Source organism: Anolis sagrei, chromosome 1, assembly GCF_037176765.1.
Source record: "Anolis sagrei isolate rAnoSag1 chromosome 1, rAnoSag1.mat, whole genome shotgun sequence".
Taxonomy (NCBI): domain Eukaryota; kingdom Metazoa; phylum Chordata; class Lepidosauria; order Squamata; family Dactyloidae; genus Anolis; species Anolis sagrei.
In genome coordinates, this window is record NC_090021.1 from 321,090,024 (window position 1) to 321,115,029 (window position 25,006).

The following is a 25,006-nucleotide window of genomic DNA, read 5'->3' on the forward strand; positions in this document are numbered from 1 at the left end:
TGTTTTACCATCCTTGTGAGAGGCTTCTCTCAGGTCCCTGCATGGGGAGCTGGAGCTGGCAGAGGAAGCTCATCCACGCTCACTCCAGATTCAAACCTCTGACCTATTGGTCTGCAGTCCTGCCGGCACTTTGTGAAACATCAAAACATGTCTTTTGTGGAGAAGACAACATTGGTGAATATAGATCCCACAAGTGTCATAGCCATATTTCCCTAGAAAATAGATTTATTCCACATTCAGAACATTCTTAACAAATATATAAGTGTCTCATATTTTCCCTTCCCACCAACACTGTGCTTGTTTTCCCTACTTTTTTTATTAGGAAAGCTTAATAAATGAATTATATTCACCTGACTATTTTGCTCCTCATTTGAAACACATCACATTCTTAAAAGTTGAAATGCTTGAAAAAAGTGGTCCTGCAACTTTACAGGAAGCCAACCAAAGCAATGCACACTGCCGTCTTCAGCTGCAAACAGGAAGGACAGGTTTTCTCTAAGCCTGATTTTGGTTTTTTTTTTTTAACGTACATTTCTGAACAAAATATAGTGAGTATGTTTCCACAGCAGGCTCACTACTCAAATTATGTATGTCTGGCTGCACAGCAAGTCTGGCTAACACTGTCATTAGCACGGGTGAGAGTTTTGATGTTAGAATCGTCTGCATTTCAAAGTGTTACGACTGACAAATACTTATACTTGAGCAATGTCACTTAAACTGAATTATATGACAATGGTAACATGCGGCAGGATACAAATGAAGCGGATAAATAAATACATAAATAAACAATTTCTGTGGTACTTTGCATCTGTTCTTATTCCACAGGCCAGCTTAATCATTTATAATGGAAGTACTTCACTAATTACAATGGAGCTAAATAAACCCATAGAAGGCAATACAATTTTTCGAAAACTATCTCATACCTACATTATAGAAAATGCTTATGTGTTCTATAAGACAAGCATTCTGATAAATCACAGAAGGTTGGTGTGATATCTTTTTCACCAGCAGAAGATAAAATAGAAAAAGAGTTGGTTTCTTCTTGCCATCTAGAATGTTTTAAGGAGATACACGTTGAGAATCTCTTATCCAAAATCCAAAATACTACAGAAACCCAAATTGTACAGATGGGTAGTTAAGATAGTGATACCTTTGCTTTCTGATGGTTAAATTTATTCCATGCACAAAATACTGTATAAAAGTTGTTTCATGCAATGTGCACAAGGTGTTTATAAAACATAAATCAATTTTGGATTCAGACATGGGTGCCACCTCCAAGTTATGTCATTATGTACAGCATCATTCCAAAATCTGAAAAAATCCAAATCCAAAACGCTTCTTTGTCCGAACATTTCTTATAAAGGACACTCAACCTGCACCTGAGGATATTCCATAATCACATCAACTTGGGCAGCAAGTTGGTCAGAGACATAGTTTCTCCTGAAACAAATGTAGCCTGGAACACAGTATGAGGCTGTTGACGTTCTTTCAATGAGTTAGCTGATTTCAGACACATTCACACAAAAGACATTTCAGGTGAGGAGTGAGCTTGAGTGATGAGCTCTACTACTTAAAAAAACTATAGGCTGATGAAAGTGGGACAGTGTGCTACACCATGATCATCTGCTTGCTGCTAACATGCTTTTGTACAATAAATATAATCTGCCAGGAGGATGTGGGAAAGAAGCAACTAATTAGACAATTGCACTTCTCCCACGCACAACTGGCAAACAGCTCTAGACTCTAATGGAACAAACAATCAATTGAAAGTGAGGTAGCTAACTTGGAAGTGGCCTCTGTAGGGTTCAGATGTTAGTCCAAAGATATCTTTGTGCAAGAAGGGATTTCATATCGGTTGGGATGCTTTACGTCTATTCCTTTTTGTCTATTCCAGTGGTTCTCAACCTGTGGGTCCCCACGTGTTTTGGCCTACAACTCCCAGAAATCCCAGCCAGTGGATTTCTGCACATTGAAGGCCAAAACATCTGGGAACCCACAAGTTGAGAACCACTGGTGACAGCCTCCTCCTCCAGGTGTGTTGTGTTATAGCTTCTCTCATTTCCAAGCAGCATGCCTTTAAAAGGCCAGGTTTCCATACTATGGTGGCAAAAACTTTGTGTTGCAAAGCAAGTCCCATACTAGACCTCCCAAGTTTCATAATGTGCTCCCAGTTTTAATCATTGTATGAACACTAGCCAGAGGGGAGAGTTTCAAATGCATGTTAAAGCAATGGAAATTGAAACCTCTATGAATGGTCAAATCATGCTGATTAAGCAGCAAACAAACCAGTAGGGACCCAATCCACATCGGAATAACCATGCACTGAGAGGTAAAACTTAAGGCATCCAACCAACATTTTCCTGCAATTTCTATTTACCCCCAGGTCAGTAGTTTGCTTGTAAAACTTAATTTTTTAACCCTGAAGGGTATTTTAACTAAAAGCCTAAAGTGTACGTGAGAGAAAGGATTTCAGAAAGGAAGCAGCTGGAGGAATGAAACTCTTCTGTCCAGGTTAAAGGACTACTTATTGCTGTGTGCCTTCAAATTATCGGCTGACTTAGGACAGCCCTAAGGCTGGCTGTACCCATTCAGAAGATTTCACCACACTTTCTGTGCCTGTGAAAATTTGGTTTTGAAAAATGTGGCTTGTTGTGGAAACAAGGATTGGTGATAAAAGCTCTAGATACTTTTCCCGTAACTCTTATAAGAGTGAATTTCCCTTCCTAGGGGTAGATTTCTCTCACTTCCTGTTGTCTCACCCCCATTCTTAACTATGAGTCATTTGTAAATTGGATGTTTGTAACTTCATGACTGCCTGAATATCTATCATTAAACAAAAAATAAGTGGAAAAACTACACACTGCCTAAATCACAGAAAATGTATTTTCATCTTCAGCCAGAGAGTTTGCTGGATAAACTTGGACCAGCATAAATTTATTTCACAGGGTTGTTGTGAATACTATATTCTCAGAAACAGCAAAATATCTCCTTACTATCAAAAACCACATAGTTTAGATTTTTTTACTTTTTCTGCAACTGCCCTGTAAAATGAGCTTCTACTGAAAAAATGAAAAATTCTAGGCTAGAACTGGCCTTTCTCGCCTAGATTAGCCTTCAGAGTTACATACACACACACAACAAACCATCCTAGGCTGGAACTTTGCTTGAACAACCACAGCTAGGCTTACTAATAAGTAAAATGAGGCTGCATCTACACCTACTGGATAAATCCTATGGTAAAAGGCTTCAGAACTGCTCCAAAGCTGCTTTGAGTCTCCTTGTGGAGAGAAAAAGTAGGGTATTAATAAACATAATAAACATAGTAATAATACAGACTGGGAACATCTTTGGAGTCATTTGGCTGTCGAAAGGCCACTGCATCACCACCAACAAGCAGCTCCCTATCAGAGGCTTGCTGGCAATACTGCATTTCTGACCTCATAGCTGGGTGCCCTGGTGTTGTATCATCTCCAGCAGACCTCTCAAAAGCAGGCACTTGTTGGTGATGACGCAGCAGTGGGTCCATTGGAGGTGGGAAGAGTGGATCAGGTCAAATTCAGCTGTCCATACCTCTGAAAATTCAGGATCACTAGAGCTTCTTGGAAACTCTGAAGTAAATCCCACTTTTCCACATTAATGACTGGATACAGTCCATCCATCTGTCATCTGAACAACAGCCAGGCCCGTAGCCAGGATTTCATTTCGGGGGGGCTGAATTTTTTTCAGGGGGGGTTTCGGGGGGGCTGAGTTTCGGGGGGTCTGAGTGAAAGAGGGTCTAGCCTAGCAAACCTTCTGTATCATTATCCCAGTACCCCCATGCATATGGGATATATTGAGTATGGTGATCAGCTCATGATATGAATAAACATAACAGTTTAAATAATGCACCAGTAAGGCCTTTTCGCGAACCACCATGAGAATTTTGGGGGGGGGGGGGGGCTGAAGCCCCCCGAGCCCCCCCCCCCCGGCTACATGCCTGACAACAGCTGAGCAGTTAAGTCTACTTTATTCTGAACATGGCCTTATTATTGTGTGCTGCTTAGCTTATGTCTTCTACCTCCTACATTGATTTGCTGCCTTTAGGTGATGATGTAGAGGTGTCAATGTTGAAGGAAATTTCAACAACCATTCTAAGTCAGCTTCTATGAAGGATGGGAAAGGGGACAGGCTACATCTTGCCCCCTGCCTAGTTTGTTAGTCTGTTCTTTGATTTTGTCTGTTTGCTCAACCTTCACTCCATGAGACAAATCCAGTTCCCTTCTCTTTGGGTCAGGCCTGATACTTGCAAACAGAATCAAACACACATGCACGCTTACGTCAATTATGAGTTTCCATCACAAGGTAGTAGCTAGTTTGTTGCTTTTAGAATCATAGAATCATAGAGGTGGAAGAGACCTCATGGGCCAACCAGTCCAACCCCATTAAGAAGCTGGAAAAAATCGCTTTCAAAGCACCCTGTCAGATGGCCAGCCAGCCTCTGCTTAAAAGACTTCAAAACAGGCACCTCCACTACCTCTGGCTTTTACTCAAGCCAGAGGTTCTTTCCACCACAATGAGGAGCATCCCTTTCCCTGCCTCTCTTCCTTCACCCATTTAAGGTACCATATTGACTTCTCAGATACCTAAATGTTAATATGGAGTGCCTGGATCCATACTGGTACAAATGTGCATGGATGTCTCTGGGTAGACAGCAATAATAATGAATTGTCATTATGCAAAAAAATAAAAAAAAGGTTAATCCATGCCAGCAAGTTAACAAATCATTCACTCAAAATGTATGGATTTTAACTAATCTTAATTTGGACGAAAAAAAGAATTCTAAATGCATCAAATGGTATATTTTCACAGCAACTTGTGGCAGTGTTTATCTCTAATTCTCAGCATATGTGAGTTATTCCATTTCTCTCACCGGCAGTTTTACTATTTAAAGGACTAAAAGAAACATTCATTCATTCATTCACAGAGCAAGGGTTGCCATTTAATCCTCTATTTGACGCTCACTCTCCCCCACCGCATCTTCCTTTCTTCTTTGCAATGTATGTCGAGTTCTAGTACATGAGGTTCACAGCACTGCTTTTGTGGAAGGAATAAAAAGTCAGCTTCATGTAATATCTTCAGCAGTCTTTTCAGCAATTAACACAGCTGTCTAATGCATTTCCAATACTGGTTTGATCAGCATTAAAAAGTCTGTAAATGTTACTCTGGCATTCTAGCACTGATACTACTAGTTAGTAAACATATGACTGCTAAGAACCATACCAAATACATTCAGCTAGGTCCTTGGTATCTTCTGAGTTTTGGTTCCAGGACCCCTTATGGATGTCCACATCCCATTATATACAATGGCATAGCGAAATGGTGTCCCTTATATACAATGGGAAATATGAGTTTGGTTATGGGTTTTGGAATATAGAGGCCTATGTGGTATGTATTATGTCTCAAATTATAAGTACCTAAACACATAACGAGCCAATCACATTGCAGATTTTTTCTAAGTTTGCTGTTCCAAACTGCAGATAATGGAAATCTCATTTTTAATGCTTTAGTGCTTATAAATTCCCTGTACTGACATGTTCTTTTCTGTCCTTTATAAACTAATTTTTGTATTTACAAGGAGTTGCTTCACATGAGGGAGCCCTCCAACATGCCACTTCTGACCTGAGGTTCCTTAGAAACCAATGTCATGAGACTTTTTTCACTCTTGTTTCAACTGTACATTACAGGAACACAGCACGAGTTAGAGAGTGAAATTAGCAAGAACTGATTTTGGTCTCCAAGTACAATAGTTTAGGGACTGCACATAATAGGAGCTGGCTGAAGAATTTAATTTGGTACCTACCCTGGACTTTAGAAAATGATGTGTATACATTTATCTTAGTCATTCTTATAAGAGCCCCATACAGTAAGCCAATACAGTTTCATTATCTCATATGTGAAATGCATGTAACCAGAAGTGTTTTGGTTTTTAAATGTATTTATTTTGGATTCTGGAAGATTTGAATATATATAATGAGATATCTTGGAGATGCACCCGAGTCTAAACACAAAACCCATTTATGTTTCATATTCACCTTATACACAGAACCGGAAGGTGGTTTTCTATATCTTTCATTATACTGTGCATGAAACAAAGTTTGTGTATATTGAACCATCAGAAGAACTTCCTGACTGTGAGAGCTGTTCAGCAGTGGAACTCTCTGCCCCAGAGTGTGGTGAAGGCTCATTCTTTGGAGGCTTTTAAGCAGAAACTGGATGGCCATCTGTTGGGGGGGGGGGGGGTTTGAATGCAATTTTCCTGCTTCTTGGCAGGGGCTGGACTGGATGGCCCATGAGGTCTCTTCCAACTCAATGATTCTATGATTCTATGAAAGCAAAAGTGTCATTATCTCTCTCAGGTATGACTGTGAACAGTTTTGGAATTTGGTGTATTTCGGATTTTGGAATTCCAGATGAGGAATGCTCAAACTGTATTATTATAAACATATCACACGTATGGAATTGTAGCGTGAAGACCTGCTTTCCAAAAGTCCACTTCTGAAATTGTGTTTGAACCTTCCGCTTTCAGGCTATTATAAAAGCTAACATATTATGCCACATGAAGACCATTTTCAATCAATACATCTTGTTGCTGTTTTTATATATGGTGATGCAATTCATTACAGTGATCAGGAAAATGTCATTGTGTTATTATATAGAAACCTCTCTTGTCTAGTATTTAGAATGAAGAAACTCGCAGAGACCACGAGGCACAAGATATAATCTGGGCCTGCAAAATGATGGAAATGCGATCAAGAAAATCTCCGCAGCAAAGTAAAATTTAAGAGAGTTCCAAGCAGGACAGGAAGGGGGAACTGCTATATCAGGCATGAGAAGCCATATGGATGAAGACAAAAATGGGTATCAACAGCTTGGAAAAAATATTTTAGTCTACTGCTACAAGAATGCCGCAATAGACATGGCCAGAGGCATATTTTCTAGAGGATTTTAACAGTTGTAGACCCCAAAATAACTTTTGAATCATCACTACAAACAATTCAAACATAAATTAATTTGGAATCCATGGATTGCTCACAAAATTTGGGAGGACTGTAGCTTAGTAATGGGCCAAACAACTTTCTGTTGGGAGATCTGTAGTCACCTTCAGAGAACCTAAGAGTTCTTAGGTCTCCCTACAAATAACTTGCTCCTCTTCTTATCTCATTCGAGTTTTTTAACATTTTATCCTGCACATGTGGCCCACCCACTGTCACTGTGATTGTGTTAATGTAATGTTATTTTGTTACTGTATTGATTTTTTTCAATGTAATTTTGATGCTGTTGCTTGTTGTTTATGTTTTGGTTTTATTTTGCTGTAATATGTTGTCCGGGTTTGACCTCATGTAAGCCGCCCCGAGTCCCCGTTGGGGAGATGGTGGCGGGGTATAAATAAATAATAATTATTATTATTAATTATAATAATAATAATTATTATTATTATTATTAGGGTTCCAGGGAAAGTAGTGTAATTCTGTACTATAAACTGGATCTTCAATTCTCTATATTCCAGGATCTGATCCCAGATTACCTGCTTCAAACTGATTTATGAGTCTACACTGTCAGATAATCTGGGATAAACAGATAATCTGAGATCCTGGGATCTAGGGCAGTGTAGATCCAGCCTTAGATGTGCTCCAAAGAAATTTAGGGAATGAAGGGAAAGAGCCAGTTGGAGATGAACAAGCTCTTTTTAATAAAATATGACAAAAGTCTGCAGCGAGATATGCAGGTTTTAGAGAAACTTGTTGCAAAACAGATGAATTATTCTTATTGTGCATTATAACACTAAGGGATACCATACATTCCTGGTTTGAAATCCTGGATTTTAAGAAATGATCCAAAATGAAGACAAAAGTCCAGTTTTCACTTTAACATATATTCATTTTTTAAAATCCACCTGAAACAAAGTGTGAAGCAGGGAATGCTTGTGATTTTATTTTTTCTATTTGTGATTTTTCTATTGTGATTTTATTTTATTTTTTTCTATTAGTATATAGCATGAACAAAGGAATAAGAGCTAGGGCTTAAAATTGCGGTAGACAGAAAGCAAGAGGCAGGCAAATGTAGACTGACATAGCCTGGAGTCATACAGATTTCCCACACCCAGTCCATGTGCCACACTAAAGCATGGCACCACTAATAAGAAGTATTGTGTAACTAAAAGATTTCTCCATCCTACCCGTTTGACTTGGAAAACCACACGTTGAGGAAACCCTGCCAACTTCAATATTACCAGGCGTTGAAAATTCAGTTCTCTGATCCCATGAACACCTTTGTCCTCATCTTTCCTTCACACTAGTAGCAGGACTTTATGGATTTTGCTTGCCTGCTGTCAGGATGGCCTATCTTTTTGGAACTAAAATAAAGCAAAAGATCCTAGGCAAGAGAACATACTAAAAAGAGAGCATGAAGGTGATGTAGAAGGAAAGAACGATGCTTTGAGATTTCTTAACTTAGACATTCTACCTGATTTGAAAAAAGTAAATACAGATTTGTATGGTCAAAGGCTTTCATGGCCGGAATCACTGGGTTGTTGTAAGTTTTTCAGGCTGTATGGCCATGTTCCAGAAGCATTCTCTCCTGACGTTTCACCTGCATCTATGGCAGGCGTCCTCAGAGGTTGTGAGGTTTCACAACCTCTGAGGATGCCTACCATAGATGCAGGTGAAACATCAGGGGAGAATGCTTCTGGAACATGGCCATGCAGACCGAAAACTTACAACAACCAAATATAGATGTTTTTTTCCTCTCCCTTTCCTAACATGAGAATGCAGGGTCAAGGGGGAACCTTATAATCCCATGGCATGGTCTGAAGGTGCTTGATAGAGATATCTTGAGGATGCTAAGAAGGTCTAGGTCTACTGAATGACTGCTTACAATTACCTTGAACATTTTCCTGTGTCCCATGACAAGCAAAAGTAAATAACTTAGGAAGTTTATTTCCATAGAATGTAACGATGGACACAAGCTTATATGTTCCTCAGATCAGACCTGAAAAAATCAGGATAATAGGGATGGATCTATCAAAAAATGCAGCCTGCCATAGTCACACAGAACTCTGGTGTCTGGAGGCAGTGCCCTACCATGTACAAGTTACTGCTGAGGAACAACAGTGGACTAAGATTAATGTCTCTATGTCATACGTTACAATTTCAATTCTATAAGGGTTTGCTCCTTGACAAAAGTTTGGAAATTAATATGATCAACGACGTCAGCATTAATGGACTCCTACCTCCACCATCCCTTATGCTTTATCTTTAATTAGACAGCTTTGTGGCTGCAAATAAATGGCAGAGAATTTCAATCATATGCAGGATTTTTGACATCATAGACTGGCCAGGTAAAGAAAAAACATGCCCACCGGGGGGGTGGGGGTGGGAACAGGACTGAAAGAGAGAAAGTGTGGGGAAAGGAAAGAGAGTAAGTCTATCTCTGGGAGACATGCAGTTTTGAGGGGCACAAGCTATGGGAGAAGAAACATGAATTCCCAAACATGCATGATGTTTCTGGTAGGTGTTCAAGTTGTACCACCCTAGAGATGGGCTACACAGTTGACTTGGACCCTACTTCCAACTTGTTTTGCTGATGTTTCTGGTATAGTAGGTGTTCAATGAGTTGTACCGCCCTAGAGATGGGCTACACGGTTGACTTGGACCCTACTTCCAACTTGCTTTGCCCTCAGCATGTGCCATTCATGTAAAATATGTGAAGCAGACATATCTAATTCAAGCTCCTTGCCTTAGCAGACATAGTTGCACACAGTGCAAGCGACCCCTAACTTTTGGGGAGACTATGCGGAGTGATGTGCCTAAGGGGAGATTCAAGAACATAAAAAGATTTTGAATAAAGTAGTGGCAAACTTCTTTGAGGGCAGCCGTGTACTTCAGGTAGTGAGTGATTCTCTATTTTTCCCTCTCTTCAAACATAAAGACTCAATTGTCTTTGAACAACTTGCTCTACACATGAATTGACACATTTATTTTACAAAAAAAGTGAAAGCTATCTATGTTTCCTTTACTGTTAATCTACGCACAAAGAAAGAAATAATAAACAGAGCTTGTCTAACAAAAATGCAACGGCTGCAGTCCTCCGAATTCAATTAAGCTAAAATAATTAATGCTTCCGCCATATTAAATTACTTTTACACATTTGCGCCACTGAAGTTTTTTTCTCCTTTATTCTTTTAATCTTTATTTCTCTTCTCTTTTTTCATTCATTTTTTTTTCTAAATTTGTTTCAAAGTACTGGAGAAGGGAGGGAAAAGAGGTTGGAGGGGGGGGGATAAAATAAAAAGATGAGCGCCGTTTGCGGTTCAAATGTAATAGTCTCCTTTTAGCTGACATAGCATGTCGACTGTTTTGTGCCTTTGATTAAAATAACATTTTAAATGCTTTGAACAAACATATCTTCCCCCGTTCTTCTAAAGGATTATTTTACATATTTCTTGGTGGAATAAAGAAATTTTCATTCTTCCTGTCGCAACGCAGAAAAAGCTAAGAATATCTTTCGTCGCATAGAAAGTGAAAATATTATAGGCTGTTGCATTATTACCCCAAAAAGAGAGAAGGAGGAGGTGGGAGGGTGGGGGGAAAGCTGCCTTAGAGATTAAGTTTCCCTTTTATGAAATCGTATTTAGTCTCTTTTTTTAACAAATCTAACAACAATGCTCTACAGCCTCTCACTGGGAAATACCTTTAGTGTTAAATACAGATTCTGATTTTCTTGGCTAATGCAGAAAGCCCTTCTATTGAAAAATAAATAAGGGGCTTGGTATATCCTACTAAAGCCCTTTCAGTGAATGACTTCTGTGGGTTTTTTTTTCCATGGCTACTCTCCATGGCTGTAATGTGAAGCTTTTATCCTACTGTTGAGAACTATCCTCTACATTTAAAGAAGAAGAAGAAGAAAAGAAGAAGACAAAAAGGAAAAGGGGGATTGGAAGGTGAGCAAAACCCTAAACCAAAATAGGACACTTCAAACCTTTTTTTATCTCAGAATTTCAATCACTAATTTGCAAAAACCTTGCTATTGCCATAGGTAAGTCTTACCCTATGTTAAAAGAAAGGAGATAGAGAGGAAGAAATCAAATGAATTGCTTATTTTATTCTATTAGGAGATTCAAAATCTCAAACTCATTTCCATTTGATCTCTGGTTTGGCAGGGGACAAGATTAAGATTGAAGCTCCCTCTTGCTTTGCTTTGCTTGTTTGCATGTGTTTATTGGCATTGTTATTCTATTTGCCAATATGTGAACAGTTGTGAAGGCTGGGACAAGGTTGGGCGGGGGTACGTTTTGCAAATCTGCCATACCGAAACCAAAAGTGTAATAGAAATCTCTTAAATAGCTCAACCCAAAGAACCTGCACAGAAATGGAGCTGGGAAAACAAGAACACAAAACAAAGATGGGAAAAGCAGATGTACCTATACAAACTAAGGAGTCATCTACCCAAAATTAACTGCCTGCAAAGTGCTTGTCAACATGACAGTTGGGCAAAATATGAAGGTGTCTACTGCACATACAACTTTTGGCCTTCAAGTACACTATTTCACTTTCCTCCAAAACACTAGATTCTCTAATGAGAGAAAGGAAAGGCTTGCATTACGGGAACAACAATTGGCGGGTGGGGGGGAGGGTACATTTAGCCTGCCCATGATCATCCCAGTCATGAACAACCAAGCCAATTACTAACTGCATAGCCCTATTTCTTGATCACAGTACAACATAAAAAGATTCATACAAATGCAAAGGTTGGGTGCTTTCTTCAATCAGAAAATGAGAGATTAGGGGGACCTCTATGTTCTGCCTCGGAGGTTAAGATCGTCAGGGGAGACCCTGCTCTCGGTCCCACCTCCTTCGCAGGTGAGGTTGGTGGGGACGAGAGACAGGGCCTTCCCAGTAGTGGTCCCATGTCTATGGAACTCCTTCCCCAGCTAAATTAGATCAGCCTGACCTTAAATAAAACCTTCAGGGGAAAAAACTAAAAACGTGGCCTTTGGTCAGTAACTTTGAGCAGTGCAATACATGATTACAAAATAATACAACGACAAATGGAAAGGCCCTGGATTATGATTTGTATTTTAATAGATGTTTTAAGGTTTGATGTTTTTTTAACTGTTTTGGATTTTAATGTATTTGCTATGTATATGTATGGAATCGAATTGTTGCCTTTGTAAGGCTGTTCTGGGTCCCCTTCAAGGTGAGAAGGGCAGGGTACAAATGTGGTAAATAAATAAGTGAAGTTAAAATGCATATTTGCATTTAACACACACACACACACACACACATATAAAGCAAATAACACTCGATTATTAGTATCTTGTCAGGCAAGAAGGCATAGTTCAACTCTTTTCCTCCCTACTGCAGTTTCCAACAACATTCATCCAAACAACCATCATTCACCTGAAGATGTAATTTACTACTGGTCAATTTGTTCTCAACACAAAGAGCAGCCTCAAAACACTAATTCTAACAACATCACGGGAAGTGCTCCTGATAATTAACATTGTGAATCTGACAAATGAAGGATAACTTCACCTAGTTTGCTTCTGATGTGCTTCTATAATACTTTGACAATATCATATGTGCTTGACATTACAGCCAATGTCTATGACCCTGATTTTTGTGGATCATATACAACCAATGTCATAATTGCTTGATGATTGGAAAAAACATGGTTTTGTTTAAGATTGCACATACTTTATCTTCCAATTTGAAAATGTCATTCCGTATTTTTTGTGAATTATGCTAATTTACCTTTGTATATTATGCCATTTGTTGCTATTTACTAACAACACAAGCTTGATTCATCTTGTAATAGTCATGGGAACAGAACAAACAACTCCAAAATCCCTAGTCTAAAGCACCAGGACAGCCAGCACTTACTCACTAGGGGCCCTTCCAGACAATCTCTTCTGAGATTGTACCAGATATTCAGAATGTATCCCCCATTCGTAAAGAGGAGGACATGGTCTAGAACTGAACTAACCACAAGAAAAATACATTTTTAGAGAAATATTAGAACTTCTGCAGATTGCCAATCCATCACAAGTAGATGTGAAAATAGCTGTATATACATAAAGATATGAAACTAAGAGGATATTTACACAACCATTTCATCCCTTGTGTGATAAAAATTATACTCTTACAAAGTTATATACATAGCACAGAATGAAAAAAAAAAACAAGTACTGACTACTACTAGCCCATATTCTACTTTTACTATGATAGCTGCTCAATTCATGCTCTGGATTCAAGAGGCATTGTTCAAATTCCACTAGCAAATCAAGGCAACATATGAAGAAACACAGGATACTGGGAAGGTGCCTCATACTGAACCAGACCAATGGTCTATCCAGTCTGAGTGAGGTCTATGCTGTTTGGCAGCATCTCTCCAGGTTTTCAGACTAAAAGCCTTTCCCAGCCCTACCTTGAGATGCCAGGGATTGCTTTTCTTCCTAACAGTAAGATCCAGAAACTGTCAATGGGAAATCATGCTGACATTCTCTGAAAAATCAAAGGACTAGAAGAAAAGAACAGAGGTGTAAAGAGAAACCAGCTCCACATTCAAGAAAATGCACAATGCCACAAATCTTAAAAATCTTTGCCCCAATATATTCAGCTATAGCTACAAAATTTTCCCCAAATTATCATTTGGATTAGCTGTAGTTTGTTTTCAAACCAGGAGTGTATTCTATGGAAAGCTGTAAAGAAAAATGTTAACTTCCTTTGCATACCATACAAAACAATTCAGTCCACTTTCTATAATGCCCCTGGTAATGAGACCAATGGTGACCTAGGGTCCTTCCAGACAGGCCCTATATCCCAGGATCTGATCCCATGTTTTCTGCTTTAACCTGGATTATATGAGTCACCACTGACAGATAATCTGGGATAAACAGAAAGCATGGGATCAGATCCTGGGATATAGGGCCTGTCTGGAAGAGCCCCTAGTAAGAGCTGGCTGCACTTTCTAAAGGTAGCTTTTGGGTGGTCTTGACCTGAACCTGAACATCCAAACTCACTTCAATTTCCAAGTACATTAGAAATAAAAATATTCCATAGAGTAGTTATCAACCTATAACCTGAGAATAGCTCAAATGCTGTTCCCCACTGTACTCACAGAAATTAATTTCTAAGCTGAAACATTATGTGATCTTTTGTTGTTGTGTTTTGCTTTCCACCTATATGTATCTCCTCAAAGGACACAAGGCCAATGAGACCAATTCTGCTCAAGGCAAGAGCATCAGAACCAGTCCAGATCCTGATTTGGCTTTGTATTGGTCTATCTACATCACAAGACTACATCAATTTGAAATTGAATTAACTGAGGTGGAGGACGTGGTACATTCATGAAGACAATAAGAGTCCTCTCCCAGAGCCTCAAGAATCTCACAAGAACTGAAATAGCTAATAATACATTTGTGGTAGGTATGGGGAGAGGGCTCAAGAAAATTAAACCTAGTTTATATTCATCATCTAAAAACCTCTTTATTCAGGCTCAAGTCCTCTTTCCATTGGAGTCAAATGCCCTTTATACGGTGACCTTCCCTCCTACATTGCAAAAAGTGAAACTATCTACTTTAATGGTCAAGATCAGAAAGCTCAGGATTTAGCCAAGATGTCTAGCCTTACCAAGCCCAGATGTGAATCTGGCTTGGGTGCTTTAGAATGTTATTTAGCCTAAATGAAAAAGCTTGGTAGGGCTAGGCACTAAAACACCACACTTGCTGCTTTTCTCAGGCTTCCAAGATAAAACCAAGGAAACCGTGGTAATGAGGCAATTCTTATCTGGAAAGAATATGTATTTATTGTTCAACGAAGAACGCTATATCAGTATCTCTTATCTCTGGCTTCGTGTTCTGGCTCTGTGAGCATTCCACACTGCACAATGTAGATGACGTCCCACTCTACACTTGTAGATTGGGCTATGACAGTAGCCCAGCAGAAGTACTGCCCTGTAGTATAGACTAAATGGTGCAATCCATTTATGCCTCTCTTTTGTGAGAAAGAAGGTATCTGTCTTTCCATAATATCATAGTTATGCTTCCACTGGATTATTACAGTAGCCTATCATACTAAGGCACATCAGGATCTAGGTTAGCAGTTATTCTACAGCCCAGCTAGATCTGCAAAGGCCTCTCCATAGACTAAGGCACCAAGCAAATCATCTCCAGAATAGGATCAATTGAGGCCACCAGCAAGAGGTTCCTCAATGTCCATAAAAGTCTTGTGAATTTTTGACAGACTTCTAATGAAGTCCTAAACGTTCTAGATAATCAGAAAGTCTGTTTTTCTTTCTTTTTTAAAGGCAAGATATGGAGGGTGACAGACAGGAAGGAAGATTAAGAGAGAGAGAAACTACCTCTGCAGTTGACTTAATGTAAAACATGCTGTACCTGCAGTGTTCTCCTGCTTGGGGCAAATTCCTTTTGTAGGCGTGAGAAGACGATCTTCTTCATCGGGTGTGACTTGGATCCCGATTTCCACTGGCTCTGACACTTTCCTGAGCTCGGAGCGTGACGAAGGGGGAGGACTGCTCTTATCCAGATTCTTTTCATAGCAGGCACCTCCAGCGCCATTGCACTGTTTCTTCTTGTGCTCTATAAAAACCAAGATGTCTCCCAGGGGGAAGTTCATCTGACACTGTCCACAGGTTAATAGGTCGGGGTCGGCTCCACCCGTTACAATGCTGAGCCCCAGTGGCTCTCCTAATGTTAGGCTCTCATCCTCGTGGGTGATGGCCGTTTCCACATGGTCAGCCTCTGCTTGATATGGGTGCATAGAGAAAAGGTGGGTCAAGGGTTAGGGAAAGAAAGAAGGGGAGAGAGAGAGAAATGGGAAAGAATTGAAAGCAGTTTGTTTACATATTCACATAACCTGAATTTGAACAGGATTTTCATAAAGCCCAGTTATATCTTTTATCTACTCCCCCTCCCTGCTTGTCTCCACGAATGATTTAAATAAATTTTGCAACCAAGTCTGTCTGCAGAACAAAATAGGCATATATCTGATGTGGCTTTTCTGAACACTCTTTCAAAGTGCCTCACAGCAATGCAATAATAGCCGTAAAGACCTGTTATGATAGAACCAAAACTGGTATGATTCACTGGACTGAATGATGGACTTATATCACTATTCATGTCCCAACAATTCATGTACAGACTTATTATGCAACCCTATCCAAATCTCTCAACCGCAATGTCTTCTTTTCTAAAAACAGAAACAATATTGACTTGCCTGACAAGGGTGTTGTAGACAATGACACATAAAAGAAGATCTTTTTAAAATGTTATTATTATCAATAATAATATTTAAATATAATTTAAATTATTATTGTTATTATTATCAATAATAATAATAATCTATATAAATAAAAATGTAATGTTCGTTTGTGGGATTAACATAATTCAAAAACCACTGGATGAATTGACACCAAATTTGGACACAATACACATATCGGGCCAACAAGTGACCATCACTCATAAAAACACTGAAAAACACAGCAGGAGAGACTTACAAAGCCAAAAAATAAAAAATACATTACAACACATATGCAAAACCACACATATGTATGCAAGCACACATATATACACACAAAGCACATATACAGAGACTGGGCCACAGCAGCGCGTGGCAGGGGACGGCTAGTAATAAGAATAGAGATATCTTGCATGGATTTCTCTTCTAGCTTTTTTCTTTTTTTCTTTAAAATAGTCCTTATGAGTAAACCCGTGTTTTTAATTTTATTTTATCATTCTATTATTTGCAATTTAGCGCATCTTTACATTTCTATAACTCTAACCTAAACTCTAGGAGATATACGGCAACCTTCTCTCCAAATCCATCAACATTGACCACCCCTACTATAAAGAGTCCTTGGAAGGACTTAATAATATGTGAGACTAATTTAAAAATACAATCATGCCACCACTGAGAGGACACACTGAGAGGAACGAAATTAACATTAGTCATGGGAAAAGGTGAGCAATAACCACCAGCTAGGAAAGATTTGCTGAAGAAATTCTTCTTTGTGCTCATCAGTGATGTTAACATTACACAAGGCTTGGTTGTGGCTCAGACAGGTGGTCCCTAAAAAGAACACACCCGCTGGACACATGTAGGCCTCTCATACAAAGCAACTGGGCCCTTCTTTTCTTTTACTGTGCTCAATCTGTAGGGGGGAAAAGAGGAGAGCCACACAACCTCCACTTGCTTTTCTCGATGCCGGGAGGCAATCCCAGGGACAGAGTCCTTGCATCACCACTGCCAAGAAATTGGTGGGAAAGCTGCCTGCGATGGGCCTCTCCTAGCTGAGCAAAACCAGCTTCGGGAACAAGTCCTTACAGTTGCTAGTGTATGCAATCTCCCAGAAGGCAAGAAAATGTTAACACAGTTTCTTCTGCTTGCCCTGAGCAGGAAAAACTTCTTCCAACAGACAACCCTCAAAGCATGCTTGACCAAACTAGTGGGGTTACAACTAGGGCTGGTAGCACAACACAGTGTGCTCCTCAGTTGGCCAATACCTGAGACAACATAGCAGGCAGCATTCAAGAAAGAATAATAGAATCATAGAGTTGGAAGAGACCTCGTGGGCCATCCAGTCCAACCCTCTGCCAGGAAGCAGGAAAATTGCATTCAAAGCACTCCCGACAGATGGCCATCCACAGCCTCTGCTTAAAAACCACCAAAGAAGGAGCCTCCACCACACTCCAGAGCAAAGAGTTCCACTGCTGAACAACTATCACAGCCAGGAAGTTCTTCCTAATGTTCAGATATGGAATCTCCTTTCTTCTAATTCAGTGGTTCTCAACCTAGGGTCCCCAGATGTTTTTGGCCTTCAACTCCCAGAAATCCTAACAGCTGGTAAACTGGCTGAGATTTCTGGGAGTTGTAGGCCAAAAACATCTGGGGACCCCAGGTTGAGAACCACTGCTCTAATTTGAAGCCATTGTTCCGTGTCCTAGTCTCCAGGGCAGCAGAAAACAAGTTTGCTCTCTCCTCCCTATGAGTTCCTCTCACATATTTATACATGGCTATCATGTCTCCTCTCAGCCTTCTCTTCATCAGGCTAAATATGCCCAGCTCTTTAAGCTGCTCCTCATAGGGCTTGTTCTCCAGACCCTTGATCGTTTTAGTCATCCTCCTCTGGACACATTCCAGCTTGTCAAAATCTCCCTTCAATCGTGGTGCCCAGAATTGGACACAATATTCCAGATGTGGTCTAACCAAGGTAGAATAGAGGGGTAGTATGACTTCCCTGGATCTAGACACTATACTTCTATTGATGCAGGCCAAAATCCCATTGGCTTGCATCACAATATTCCCCAGATCCAAGAAAATCCACCAGTCATATTGATGCACCCATCAAACATTGATGAGCTCTCAATAGCATCGATACACTGGCTGGCTTTTAATGTACGGCACTAAAGGAACATAGAACCAGACTGTGCACCCCTGCTGCTAAATGTGCAGGTGAAAAATGTTTCTGTATGTAAGTTTGCAGGATTTGTATCAGGTAGCACATGAAAACAGAATACAAAGTTAATTTTAAAAATTAGCAGGTTCTTAGAGGTTACCACTTCCACCAACACAAGACACAAACACTAAACTATCTGTATTCAGATGTCTGCTCAAGAGGTGTAAGAATGAACCTGGTTTACTTTTCTCAGAAAACCTCCAGCTGTACACATACCTACAACATGTTTTCAACTAAATATATAGGATTGCAGGCTAAATCTTGGTCATGTGGGTGCAGCGCTATACAGTGTCAGTGAATATGTTTTGTCAGTGTCACTTTTTTTTTTCTTTTTTGCTATCTGTTGGTTTTTACTAAACTGTTTTCATTCTGAATACACGTAATCTGAAGCCTCTTTTCTTTGCATATTTCAGTTTTCTGCATTCAATCTCAATGTTTGCAGAATAAAAACTTGAATGGAAAGCTGTGAACAACTTTTAAGCAAAAGAAATGCAAATTGATTTTTTTAATGTAAAAGATACTGCAAATAAAAAACAATAAAACCTACAGGTTCTTGTAGGTTTTTTCGGGCTATAGGGCCATGTTCTAGAGGCATTTCTCCTGACGTTTCGCCTGCATCTATGGCAAGCATCCTCAGAGGTAGTGAGGTCTGTTGGAAATAGGAAAATGGGTTTATATATCTGTGGAATGACTGGGGTTTATATATCCACAGATATATAAACCCATTTTCCTATTTCCAACAGACCTCACTACCTCTGAGGATGCTTGCCATAGATGCAGACGAAACGTCAGGAGAAATGCCTCTAGAACATGGCCCTATAGCCCGAAAAAACCTACAAGAACCTAGTGATTCCAGCCATGAAAGCCTTCGACAATACAATAAAACCTACACTTTGATCTGAATTCATTCTATCAATGTATCCCCCAAACCTATGCACATTTATTAAATACCAATAAATGTCAAGGAACCTATTTCGAAGTAAATACACACATTAAACCTTAGATTTTTAAAAATTACTGAAATATATTAAAATGCAGAAAATATGTTTCTGATGGGAGGAGATAAATTCCAGATTCATCATCATGTCATGGTTTGTAATACTTAAAAATTCTGGAGATCCTAATTTATCTAAGTGGCCTGGAAGGAATCCAACATTTCAACAAATAATCCAGTATTATCAAAGAAAACGTTGCATTACCAACCAAAATGGGGATGTGTAATTTGAATAACCAGGAGTTTGGGACAACCAGGGTTTGCATAACACAGCGATGCACTCAAAGCAGCTAATTCAGAGGCTGCTGTGCAGTGAACTTTATTTTTATTACGTCCATATTTATTTCCATTGCAGCCTAATTGAAAAACCACACGAAACATTGTCTTCAATCAGGCACAATTCCCATTGGCTAGCAGGGTTTTGCTTTGAACAAAATTTTTATCATTTGGCCCGATCAATACACAGAGAACTAACAGCATGTAAATAAAAGAGATGAGCCACTGAAGTTTTATCTGGAGATGGGAATAGTAAGCTCTGCAGGGGGAAAAAAATGAACACATGGAAATACTGGCATTGGTGATTTGTTTCCAAATTTCCTGGAGATCTAAAAGCAGCGGGACAATGCAAGACGTTTGTTACAGATCTGAATTTCCGTCACTAAACTGAATGGAGACTTTGCCTTCCCAAAATTAATTGCAATCTATTATTATCATTACTATTTTTAAACAAAAAGCAAGGGAGGAAAACCACTGTTTTAACTAGGAAGATAGTTTCACAGCCTCAACCAGAGGCATGGTGGCTTGGAGGTTGAAATTAAGCTAACTTCCCTATCTTAGGGGGACGAGATCACTAATTAGTATGTGAATCATATGTATCGCAAACTGCATCGCTGCCCACTAAGCGCATGCATTATGTAAGAATAAGAAGTATATCAGAGTTCAGCTTGTTATATTCACAGCAGTTCAGATTAAGCCTACGCCAACACCCCTTACAGTCAACGGAGGTGTAAGAACAAGATGTGGTCCAAGGAATAGAAGATGCACGCATGAAAGCTTTTGAGTTTCCTTTACTTACTTGTAGCCAAATTAATCCACTAGGTAACTCAACGCTAGGCACAATGCATGGTGTGTGAAACCCATTAATTACTTCCCCCCCATCCCTTCCTTCTAAGTTTACTTTAAAAGCAGTTGGTAGACAATGCAACGTAATTAATTTACCAATTTATTTTATGAAAAGGCTCTTTGCCATCGTGAAAATGTAATCATAACCCCAGTGCCGAGCGGGAAGTGAGTGGATTTCTGTGTGAACAGTCACAATGCAAAAGGTAATTATTTAGTGCTTCTGTTCCCTTTAATGATCTAACATTGAGCAATACTGTTTATACTGAAGAGAGCTTGCACCTTTAATTACCAATTACATATACATAATTTTAGAGCCAAAAGGGAAAGAAAGGAAGAAAAATACGAGTGCTGTGAAAAGACTCCTTTAGACAACATACGTACCATTCCTAGCAAGGAATTCCTATTAGGTGGGAGCAGGGTGTCAAAATATTAAAACACACGTGAACAAAAGGAGATAAAAGTAAAAGAATTGGAATAGGCAAAGAAATAGCTCTGAACTAAGGAGGAAACAACAGCTAATAAAGGGGGGGGGGGGTTAAAACTGCTTCTTGATATTGCTTGCCCAGTGATTCCTAGTGCAACAATCCAAGTTTCAGTGCAATAACGAACAATACAAATGACAATTGGAATGGCTCCTGGTATATGTTTTCGGATTGTGTGATTTTAAGTAATTGTTTAATTGATATGTTTTTAACTATGTTATTTTAAATTACATGTTGTTTTATTTTATATGTATTCAAGGTAGTGAATTGTGCTTTTGTTGCAAGCCGCCCTGAGTGCCCTTCGGGGTGAGAAGGGCAGGATATAAATGAGGTAAAATAAGTAAATTATCACTAGGCTGCTCTGTTTTAAAGTTAGATGTACTTTTGACATTCCAGCACAATAACTATACATTATTAAGGTTGGTATTCTTTTTAAATCCTTCATATTTTGGTGCAAATGTTTTAAAATGTAAAGGACGAAGGAAAACAAAAATACTTTCTAAGTTTCAAAAATTTCAAAATTTCCTTTAATAGCCAGCAACTTAATTTGCTCACAAGTATTTTTTTCCCTCTCTCATTTAAGTTTCCACCTAATTATATTCTATATATGTATCTATATGTCGGTGCGTATATTTAAAAAACAGTGTCTGTGAATCATAATTTTTTAGATTCATCATGGTGTTTTCCATTCATTTTTTTCAGCCCAATTTGACATCTTGATTTTTAGTCACATCTTGACCATAAGTAGTTAAATCCATGTGCGCCCATGCATACGAATTGCACTCTTCCACCTCTCCCCCATCCCAACAAGCAGTCTGTAATGGTATTTCTTTAAAAAATAATAACATCTGGTATCCTTTTCATTCTTTGACAGTCTCAACATTTTAGAAAATGAGTGTTCTAATTTCTCTACAAAAAGCCTTCTTGAGTTATGGTTGTCAGTTTCAAAAGAATCAATAGGCTTTCTAAAGTTGTTTTAATTCTTATTTTAATGTAATAACCTGTTGTATATATTATTTTTAGCTTCAGACCCCAATCCTCTCACTGCAGAGCAGGACTAATGAGTTACATAGGTGTACGTCACAATAAATGGGGTCTTAAATGTATTTCTCTTTATCAATAATTCATATGATCTGTTTTTTTTAAAAAAAGAGACACATATTTTCATTAATTTTGAAATTAAATTAAAATAAGGACAACAAAAAGAACATACATGGCAGCATTGAGTGAAACCAGTAAAAGAATAAAATAACTAATTGTAATTCTGACGATATTATAGATAGGCCTGTGGGACAGTTGAGGTATAATTCACTGTTTGATGAAAGATGGGATATATAAATTATATATTACACATAAGCTTTCTGTGTACTGGTGTAAAAAATCCAGGCATTTGTACTTGACTGGAATTTGATCAGAAGTTTGGAGGGATTAGACATAGTGAATTAATAGAAACTATAGTGATATATATATATATATATATATATATATATATATATATATATATGACCAGCTATTTGGAGGAGAAGGTAAGAATCAAGCTTTTTCTCCCTCTGTATCATATAGCTCTGTATCAAATAGTCAAATCAAATCTCCCTCTGTATCAAATAGTCAGTTGCAAGTATACTTGTTCCATAATATTTTCCTTCAATAACATCAAGCTTTGATGGAAGGGAAAAAGTGTCCTAATCCAACAGACACCACTCCTAAGAAACTGGCCTTTACATCAAAGGATGTTTCACAAGATGAGAACTCTGTAGTTTGTGTCCAAAGGCACAAAGTATGGAATGTGACTAGTACCCAAGCTGAACTCAACATACTATGCACAGATGTGGCAGCGCCCAAAGGTTCTCAAACTAGTGGACTCAGGGATGAGGGAAAGCATTACTCCAAAACATGTACTTGAGGGAAATAAATGCACAAAAATAGGAGGATTTAGGGCTGTTTAAGGTGCCATCAAAGGAGGAACCAATCACTGTGCCAGAATGTATCTTCCAAGTGAATTCTGTAGACGTAGTCTGGGGGTGAGAGAGTATGCCTCATTTTGCAACTGTAATTTTAGGTGAGGGGCCTCTTGCTTGGACCATCGCCCAGCAATGCTTAAGTGATATTTTTAAAAGGTAGATCAGAGACTACTGGTAGCTCTCCCAGACTTGCAGTTGATCTGCGAGACCATCCAAGATTAGGATGTCTAATAAAAGGAAAAACTATAAATATTTCTCTATGTGCCAAAAGAAAGAATGCGGATGAGCGTAGGGCAGGAACTGATTTTTGTAAGAAAAGGCTGAGACCTCTATTTTGATAACAAAAGTGAAGTTTCCTGGACTTCTCATATATTCAAAGGTACCTTTTGATCCTAAATGGGTGTGTGCCCAACAATACTTACAATATGCCCAAAATTCCATTGGGGAATTACAATGATAGATAAATGGTTGCAGAAAGTTGTGTGACCACAACCACTAGTGTACTCAGTCATTTGCCGTGTATACGTACCCTTCCCTGTCCCTCACTTTTGATTTGGGAGGTGGGCCCTTAATCAACCATAGTGTAACGGTGAGTTCAAGACTGTGATGCCTCATGTGCAATCAACTAAGCATAATAACACTGCCATATAATTATGCTTTACTACAGGCGTGTTAGATGTTACCTTTTCAGACTCCGCTTGGTAAATTTTGAGTCTTCAGACTGTCCATCCTGTCATACTAACCCTACCCCCTATTCTGAAGCTTATGTGTTCTTATGTGCTCTGAGATCCTACATATATATATATACCTACATACAAGAATATCAAATGAGGTATCTTCCAACTTCATTTGATTCCCTTTTGATTGCTCTGCCACTAGCGTTGTTATTTAACAACAGCAAATCAGATCAACAGCAATAGATTTTCACTGGCCCTCTTTTTTAAAAAATGTAATTAAACATGTACAGCCCATATTTATTGTTGTGCAGCTTCAAGCTGTTTCCAACCTATGTCAACCTCCAGGTGAACCTATTGCAGGATTTTCTTAGCAAAACTCCTTGTTTGGATATGGGTTGTCTATGGATGAGAGAATGTGGTTTAAACAAAGTCACCCACTGAGTTTTCATGACCATACATGAATACAAAACCTGGTCTCCAAAGTTAGTAATTCAACAGGTAGACTACTACACGATGCTGGCTCATAGCCTTGTACCAAAGTGTAAATCCACTTCAAATAGAGTACGCCCATTGAATCAATGAGAACTTGGTAAAACAACACTTATACAAGTCCTATAAATTCACTGGATCGATTCTAGTTGGGACTGAAAACTTAAGCATAAAAAATTAATTGGAATGCTCTGGGTTCTGATATGGTCTGTCGGATATCACAACTTATCAACACTATCTCCTTTTCTTCTAATGATAATAATTTTATCATCATCATTATTATTTCCAAGTTCTACAGTTGGTAGAATCAAAAGCATTGCATCTCAACTGACTGAAACAGAGCACCGTTCAAATGGCTTAGGGATCAACTGTTCATCAGCGGTTTTGCAAGCCAACACCATTAATACCACTCATGGATTTAATGCTGGATCACGGAGGATGATAAAGAAGCAAAGGTAATTTGTATCTAACGCTGCTAGGTTCAGATCTCCTTTACAGAAAGGGAATTAGTTTAGATATATTACTAGGCATGAGTTGAGAAACTATCAAGGTCAAATGTAAACACTGCCATGGACCTGGAATCAACTTCTGAGGACAGTTTTGCAAATCATGCAACGGCAAAAGCAGGTTTGCCATCCGTATAGTAAACAACACAAAGCTACATCCAGCCACACCTACCTGGCAGCTATTCCCAACGGATACATGTTTGTTGCATTCACACCTCTCATTTTTATTGCCATAACAAAAATGCATCAATTATAATGGCCT

At 38.9% G+C, this 25,006-nt stretch overlaps 1 protein-coding gene across 6 annotated transcripts in view; it reads right to left on the bottom strand.

The window, feature by feature from the left end:
- Positions 1 to 25,006, bottom strand: part of BCL11B (BCL11 transcription factor B) — a 193,320-nt gene that overhangs the window by 152,248 nt on the left and 16,066 nt on the right. For 3 of the 6 annotated variants that reach the window (XM_060755823.2, XM_060755832.2, XM_060755787.2), the window contains exon 2: positions 15,434 to 15,802. In XM_060755823.2, coding sequence (XP_060611806.1) covers positions 15,434 to 15,802 — 369 coding nt within the window. The remainder of the gene's footprint in view (positions 1 to 15,433; positions 15,803 to 25,006) is intronic. The other 3 variants (XM_060755841.2, XM_060755796.2, XM_060755805.2) reach the window with 1 other exon arrangement.